The 8,509-nt window shown below is 32.5% G+C and overlaps 1 protein-coding gene across 2 annotated transcripts; it reads left to right on the top strand.

The window, feature by feature from the left end:
* The first annotated feature begins 18 nt into the window (after window positions 1-18).
* LOC139509331 (small ribosomal subunit protein eS24-like) lies at window positions 19-4,882 on the top strand. Of its 2 annotated transcripts, XM_071296125.1 has the most exons (5): window positions 19-121; window positions 658-867; window positions 1,193-1,306; window positions 1,858-1,881; window positions 4,803-4,882. In XM_071296125.1, exons 1-4 carry the CDS (start codon window positions 89-91, stop codon window positions 1,861-1,863), a joined length of 363 nt encoding a protein of 120 aa, XP_071152226.1. In that variant the 5' UTR covers window positions 19-88; the 3' UTR covers window positions 1,864-1,881; window positions 4,803-4,882. The 2 variants fall into 2 exon arrangements, with proteins under 2 accessions (XP_071152226.1, XP_071152227.1); XM_071296126.1 differs by lacking the exon at window positions 1,858-1,881.
* The last annotated feature ends 3,627 nt before the right edge of the window (window positions 4,883-8,509 follow it).

Raw genomic sequence — 8,509 nt, 5'->3', positions numbered from 1 at the left:
TGGACTCCTAGAGTCAAAAATCATCATTTCATGTTATCTGTTGTATACTTTTCAGAGTGAAGGTGCCACCATTCGTACTAGGAAATTTATGACCAATCGTCTGCTGTGCCGGAAGCAGATGGTATGTATAGACATTAGATAATCTGTTGAAGTGTATTCAAAATGTTTTATCATGGTACATGAAGATTGAAAAATGTCAGGTTTGTCTAAAGGAAAACAAACCTCTGCAATTGTATACAGCAGTCCACCCTGGGAAGTGGTTAACAATCTCCAAAAAATTGTAATACAAACAAAACATTGGACTGAATATAAATCTAATCATTAAACATTAAGGAACATTCCTTTGCATTTGGTCTTTTGTGGAGAGTTGTCTCATTAGCAATCATACCACATCTTTTTTAATTTGAATAAAGGACTCCACATATATGTACAACAATTAAAATGTGGTGTTTTTCCTGGTTAAAGCATACCTCGGCATTCCTTGCCACAAAGAAGCAGCTGTTAATACAAATATCATCTCGACAATTTTCCTATGAAAAATTGGGATACAACAATAAAAAAACACGAGCAAGTATTCCTATTCATTACCTGTACCTGTATTTCCTTTCTGTCATTTGCAATAGATTTTTTTAAATTAGCATTCATAATTATTTTCAGATTGTAGATGTTCTACATCCCGGCAAGGCGACGGTTGCCAAAACTGATGTCCGTGAAAAATTGGCTAGAATGTACAAGACCACACCCGATGTAATATTCTGTTTTGGATTCAAGACAAAGTTTGGAGGTGGCAAGACCACTGGATTTGGACTGATATATGACAGCTTAGACTTTGCCAAGAAATTTGAACCTAAATACAGACTTATCCGAGTATGATTTGTTTTAGTTTCGTTAAAATAAATTGCTATTAAGTTTGCATTTCAACAGCTGAAAATTACTGGTTAATATATAACTGAACTGTTTGGTGCAGTGAAAAGTAATGTTATAGACACAATAGTAAATTTATCAAATTTGTACTTGTTAAAATGAGAAAAAGTAAGTTCTTTAATCTACATGTAGGATTAATTTTTATCAACAATAAGGACAGGTTAAGTACATGTTTGTGTATGCAATTCAATAATTTTTTATAATAGATATGCTTTTGGAGAAGAACATAATTTGTTTATTTGGTGATAACATGTTTTTCTATCAACAGCATGGTGTAGCAGAAAAACTTCAAAGAGCAGGTAGAAAACAGAGGAAAGAAAGAAAGAACAGACAAAAGAAGGTCAGAGGAACAAAGAAAGCCAAAGTTGGAACAGGCAAAAAGGTAAAAAAATAATTTTGTACAATTAGGAAATCAATATAAGGCAGAAAAAGTAATCCGATGCATTCTTGGTAAAACAGTTATTTTATTTCCTTGGTAATGGTTCAGAATTTATATACATGTTTATGTGTCACAATCTAGTCCTCGTGTTTTACACAATGGATACATTTTTGTCTTTCCTCAGTTACTAGATAATACATGTAGTATGTGATATGCGATTCATTCTGTACAGTTATTTAATGTCCGTCAACCATTGGCAACTGAAAACCTAGCTGTATTTTGTAAATTGAGATATTTTGATAAAGGAAACAATACTTGGATGTGCTTTCCCATGAAAAATACTTTTTAGATTGAGATATTTTAATATAGGAAATAACACTTGGATGTTCTTTCCCATGAAAAATATGTATTTTCAGAAATTCATGCAGTACACTGACTATTGAATGGAAATTTGTATGTTTTACATTAGAGTTGCATTATAGGTTAAATATCATTTTACTGAGTACTGCAACTGTAATTTTTCCATGTATGTCATTATAACTCCCACTTTTCAGAAGTAAACATACAGATTACAGATGGTAAGACTTGAGTGGCTTGTATATATATCTATCTTCAGAGTGAAATCCTTTCTTATCATTAATACTATTCATAAACAGGTGCTCCTGTATATGCTTGTTCATAAAACCTAGAAAAAAGTCTATGATGATTTATAGTGAATGTTTGATTTCTTTCCCAAAGTTAAATCTGTTTTGAAGTGAATAATATTTCTAACACTAACTACCTGTATATGAATAGGAAATAGTTGCAGAAATCAGATAAAGATAATATTCCATAGTACTGTTATTGTTAGCATAGTATTTGATTACTTTGCAGTATCAGTCTATGTATGATTTTACAGTTGCAAAGATCTTTCGGCAAAAATCAAATTGTGAAGAAATGCTCAGTTCTTATTTCACCAATCTGCAAATGTTTCTCAGACATTTTATATACATGTGCAAGTTGAAAACTAAAATTGATTAAAGAAAAAACATCTTTAAAAAAGAATGGACTGAAGTGTCCAGTATCTGAAGAGCAAGTCATAGGCTAATCTGTTTGATAGGGTTTGACACTTGATAAAGACAAAACTGTCTATATTTTATATTTAAGGATTTTTAATGAAGGTCTTTTTTTTTAAAAGCTCATTTAATTTAATAGAATAAAGACTAAATAAGTTTTTATGGAACCATCATGAAATTCCAAAAAAAATTTACATTAGGAAAAAATAACAGAAAAAAATGATCAAAAATCATTAGACTTGACATTTTACTAAAATGCATCATGTCTTATGTAAAAAGTGATGTTTAAATTCTATCTTTCACATTTAAAAAAAAATGCTTCCCTTCAATTTATTTTTGGGTGGTGGGGGTATAACTTTCATAATGGGAAGGACAGCCAATCTATTGTGATCAAATATAATTCTAGTTATTAAAACAATTATTAAAGGCCATTCCAGAAAAAAATGTATGGGGGGGGGGGTTGGAAGGCAGTTTTTTGTCAGCACCCGCCACCGAGACAATTGTAATTGAGAATTATAGTGTAAAAAGTTGCTCTGATACCCATCACCCATGTATTATTAATATAATGTGCCTTCCAACCCCCCCATACATTTTTTTCTGGAAAAGCCCTAAGCTCATTACAATATAAAACAAGTTTTACAGTTTAAAAAAAAGTATCTGCAAGATATGATTTAATTTTAAATGTGTCAAACCCTCAATTGTAACTTTTCTTGTCCTTTTACTGTGTATACATGTGTCTGTAATGTTGTCTCTCACACAAGATCAGCAGATTTTAATGTGTTATTGATGTATTTTGTATTTGAAACAGTATTTACCTAAAATGTAGAAGTTTAGATTACAACACTGCATTTCTTTGCTTCTTTAAACATAATTTTAGAAATAATGTTTTTCATGATTAACCTTGGTTTTTTATTTGTGAAAAAAAGAACAGCACTAGGTTGTTCATTTTATTTTTAGAGGTTTTTTTTTTATCAGTTATCATTTGTGGCAATTTTGAAACTTTGGTTCGTCTTATAACAGTTTAGTCATTTGAAATTCTTATTTGAATAAGGATATGGCCTCACAACCTCACTTTGAAACTTTCATTTTCTAGGTTGTGTTTATGTCAGTTTAAAGGGAACGACTTATAATAATTGAAGGATTATTTGTATGAATTACCATTCCTGATTAACATGGGAGGTTTTTATGGTCCTGCACCTTCAGTTGTGGCTCATTGACTGATTTTTGCGTATTTAGGTTAAAATTCAACATGATTAGCAATTTACTATCAAAATTACATAAGGATGTATATGTTTCTGTATCTACAGTTTATTTATACCCATAATGGATCTAATGGACAACCATTGTCTTTTTCTGATGGCATATTTAGTGTATCTGGATTTTATGTTATTTCAAGATTAATGCAAGTTTCAAAATTGTCTCAATATTACTTTCAAGTCTCATTGAAATGGAAGAATAGGTCACAAATATCAATCTTTTATCTCTTAGATCCAAGTCTATTTGCTGTTTTACTCTTTGAAAGTAAATCTGATGGATATATAGAATTGCTATTCATTATAATGTTTGCTACATTATTTATGATTTAAGTTTGAGATTCTAATCTCAATACTTTAATTACATGTAATAAGACTGAATAAATCGTGTGATTTTTATTACTTTCATTTTGGGAAGCATAGCTTTATCAATTGATTGCATCAAACTACATGTATATGCACACCTTTTTTAGCCATTTGATTTTCCATTTTTCCTTATCTGCACACAGCACAGCTATTAGATATCTGACATAGGGCCAAATAAAAATTATGTTTGTTTCCCCTCTCCCCAACCGGGTCAAGTATAAGCCCACTTCAGCTTGTCAAATATTTTCCACCAAAAAAACCCATATTTTTTTTAATTCCTGAAATAGTTTATTTCCATTCTGACATTGAAAGCAAAAGGATTGATAATCTAAATAAATACACTCAAATTGAGCACAAACAACTGATAAGTGGCTTCAACTGGATGTCAAACCATCCATGTGAACACGCTATGACATCCAGTTAAAAAAAAGGACCAGCCTGCCTGGTCTGTTTACAAGGATCGATAGAACCAGGAGAGGGGAAATAGACATTCTTTTAAATGTGGCCTATCAAAGATAAATGATCTGCTGAATAACTTATTATCTAAAACAAACTGCAGCTAAATTAATTATCTTTCAACAATTTAAATGTGAACTAGTAAATTTAAGCTTAAAAAACATGAAGGAAAATGTAATGTTTGGTCATATATAAATGTTTTCTGATGCTTCATCCTTGTTCTACTTTTAAGCAAATGTGCCAAAAATATTATAAAGGACATTTTTTGGAATAATGAAGTAACAAAATGAAATGTTTAACATACAGTTGTGAATTAGTGAGTTGAGTAGGGAAATGTTACTAATATTATTTATTTATTATTTTTTTCAGTAATGGTATATACAGAGATGGATGTGGCTGCAGCTTATGTTGCCTGTGTATTTATTTTGTATTAAATACATGTCAAGACATTTTATGTGTTGAATGAAATCCAAATAGTGAAATGTCAAGTTTTTGTTTATTCAAAGTTTATAATAGAAGGGCAGATTTAGATTATACGTAGCTTGAGATCAGTTGAATTTCAATAGTAGTTGAAATGATGTCTCCTTAATTATTATATAATACAGTGATGGTAGTAACATATTTTTTTGACATTTTCACTAATCATGCTTACACACATCATATCAAACAACACAAGTGAAGAAATGGGATATGCATTAATGAAACAGCAACTCAACAACACTGTTAATCTTGTGGATAAATATGGTGTTTAACTAAAGATACATGTACTTATAGATAGATTTTAACCCACCACCCCAGTAGAATCTATTTCTTCAATTATTGTTCTCTGCACACCATGATACCAGTATCATAGAAATGATGGTCATTCTTCCATTCACCCAGTCTTGGAAGTGCTTAATGTGTAAATACTTGCCCTTTTTGATCAAATATATATATCAATGGATGAGAGAAGGGGAACATGTGTGCCAAATAACTATTTTAAAGACCTTGTAATTATAAAGAGAATATTTGTCTCTGATAAGTTTTACATCGTCGTCAGACTATGCACTGGTAAACTTGTACAATGAAAACTTGTATCTTAACAAAGGTCGCACATTCCTTTAAATGTTGGTTAACACTAGGATAATGTCGTAGGCACTTAAAATTAAGGTAAAGTGAAGAATATTCAAAGACGAGCGAAAAATTTTGGGAAATTGGCGCTCCATACATTCAGAAATGTTGAACATTGTATTTAAAGTTTAAGGAATGCTTAAGGTTTCTTGATTTTACCCTTCTGTCTCAATTTCTTGAAAAGAACTTCCCTTGCAGAGCTCCAGATAAGCTGCGTATTTGAGTAATCACGCAATACAAATAAGAAAAAACCAATGCAATTGCCCATTGCAGGGTTCAATAACCCAATTAATTCAAAGGAAAACCCAATTAGATGCCAAAGCCATGAGTTCTCAACCCTTTTTAATTGGCTACCGTTTGCGTTATTTACCCCTATCTGTTTACAGTCGTCGCATAAATCTGTTTTTATAATAATTATAATTGGAGATGTCCTTTCGTTCTAAAAAATAGATCCTTGCATTGCCAAAGCCATGAGTTCTCAACCCTTTTTAATTGGCTACTGTTTGCGTTATTTACCCCTATCTGTTTACAGTCGTGGCATAAATCTATTTTTATAATAATTATAATTGGAGATGTCCTTTCGTTCTAAAAATAGATCCTTGCATTAAGTAGCTGAAATGGTTCCCTGTTGGAATATTCAGTTGCTCAAAAGGTACACATGTTTTTGAAAACATTTCGATCTTCGCTGCGTTTATCCAATTAGCGTGTGTCATGTTGTCATATTTTTCTCGGATTGCTAGGGGTTCATCATAACATATATTGAATTTAAATGAAAGTGAATGTCCGGTAAAAATATTGAATAGAAGCATGTTTTCAGCTTCTTTTGAATAGCTGAGGGAAAGTTATGATGATAACAAGACTCGGCCAGTGTTTTTAGGAAGCATCTATCGAACGCAAGGGCGTGTTTGTGACCTTAACGAGAACATTGCTAATAAACATGGGGTTTCGTCAAAAACAAAATCCGTTGGAAAAAGTGAAAGGCCAAATCAATTATGACATGTTATGTAGTTGGAAAGCATCGGAAACCAAAAGTTCTTATAAGGTACAACTTGATCCAGATTTATGTAAATTGAATAAAACAAAAACATTCAAGTATAAATTCGAGTTTATTTACTATGGGACACAAATTAAACCTACAAATGCTAGTCTGTGAATGAAACAATATAACAGCTATAGCACATATATACAAAGAACGAAACATATTTAAGATGGAGAAACATCTGGGATTGATATTACCTAAATATTCAATATTGTCTTGATGAGAAAAACCAATACATTAAGGAGCTTGGTGGTGAAAAACCCAATTTGATATTAATTTGAGGGGTGAATTGGAATTGATAATGCAACTAAAAAACTTTATCACCCAATTACAAAAGAAAATGGTGGGTAAAAACCCCAATTTGTGAATTCTTATTTTCCAGGACACATAGAGGTTTATGAACAAGTGTGCATCAACAAATAAAATTCTTTTTCTCTTATTTGAATTCATTGAATCCTAGTGGTAAAGGGAGAAGTGCTTTTCTCTAAAATGAATATTTTATGTGTGCATCATAGATTTTTTTTAGGCAGCAACCATTTGATTTTCTGGGGGGGGGGGGGCTATGTTTTTTTTGGGAAAAAAAGTTTGTTTCCAGTTTTTGGAAATTTGTTTTGTGTCAGAAACTTGTACGTCAAAATTTTTATCACAACCCAAAATGCAGAGCTGTATCGAGCTTGAATGTTGTGTCCATACTTGCCCCAACTGTTCTGGGTTCGACCTCTGCGGTTGTATGAGCTGCGCCCTGTGGTACACCTGGTTTGATCGGCAATCGGTTCTGATAGAACTTGAAATTCAGACTATACACATGTAGATAAGTAAAAGCATTCGGTAACTACCATTTGATTTTTTTTGGGAGGAGAGGCCAGGATGAATTTTGAAAAAAAGAGGCAGGATAAACTAATAAAGAAGGGCAGGACCAAATGGAGAGAAATAAAAAAGCATTCTGCGACTTTTGTCGCAGGCTCGACAATAAAAAAAAACCCAACCCAGTCCTCGACATTGAGCAATGAACATAAAAATAAGCCCCTACTAAAATCAAATGGTAGCTCCTGTACATAGTTAGTAAAATTGAGAATGGAAATGGGGAATGTGCCAAAGAGACAACAACCCGACCATAGAAAAAAACAACAGCAGAAGGTCACCAACAGGTCTTCAATGTAGCGAGAAATTCCCGCACCCGGAGGCGTCCTTCAACTGGCCCCATAACAAATATATACTAGTTCAGTGATAATGAACGCCATACTAATTTCCAAATTGTACACAAGAAACTAAAATTAAAATAATACGACTAACAAAGGCCAGAGGCTCCTGACTTGGGACAGGCGCAAAAATGCGGCGGGGTTAAACATGTTTGTGAGATCTCAACCCTCCCCCTATACCTCTAGCCAATGTAGAAAAGTAAACGCATAACAATACGCACATTAAAATTTAGTTCAAGAGAAGTCCGAGTCTGATGTCAGAAGATCACTGTGTCTAAACCACACCGGCAGAATTTGATCGGACTCGATAGTATCTAACATCCGGCACAATGACGGAACATCAATAGACAGAAGAAAGATAGGTTTCTCCTTATTTTCTTATTTTTTTAATGATATCGAAGAATATATATACATAAACAACTATTTTCTATTGTGATATGCAATATTTTCTACAACCGTTCTATATTAACGGAGAAATAAGTCAAAATGCATGTCAAAATGACGAATTGAGTGAACCTTGCCTCGAAATTGTTTAATTTCTCTTTAAATTGTTCACATTGTACGGAAAGAAAGGTACGGGAAGATAGATACTGACACAGAGATTGCAAAACTAGTCATTATGAGCATCTCAATACTTGTAATATTTATGTGTATGGAACGAAAGAAATAGGTCATGTCAAATAAAAATACACCGGTTTCGTCATTGTTGTTTACTACACAACACCCGG

This window comes from Mytilus edulis, unplaced genomic scaffold (assembly GCF_963676685.1).
Source record: "Mytilus edulis unplaced genomic scaffold, xbMytEdul2.2 SCAFFOLD_1635, whole genome shotgun sequence".
Lineage (NCBI taxonomy): Eukaryota > Metazoa > Mollusca > Bivalvia > Mytilida > Mytilidae > Mytilus > Mytilus edulis.
This window is presented reverse-complemented; position numbering and strand designations above follow the sequence as displayed.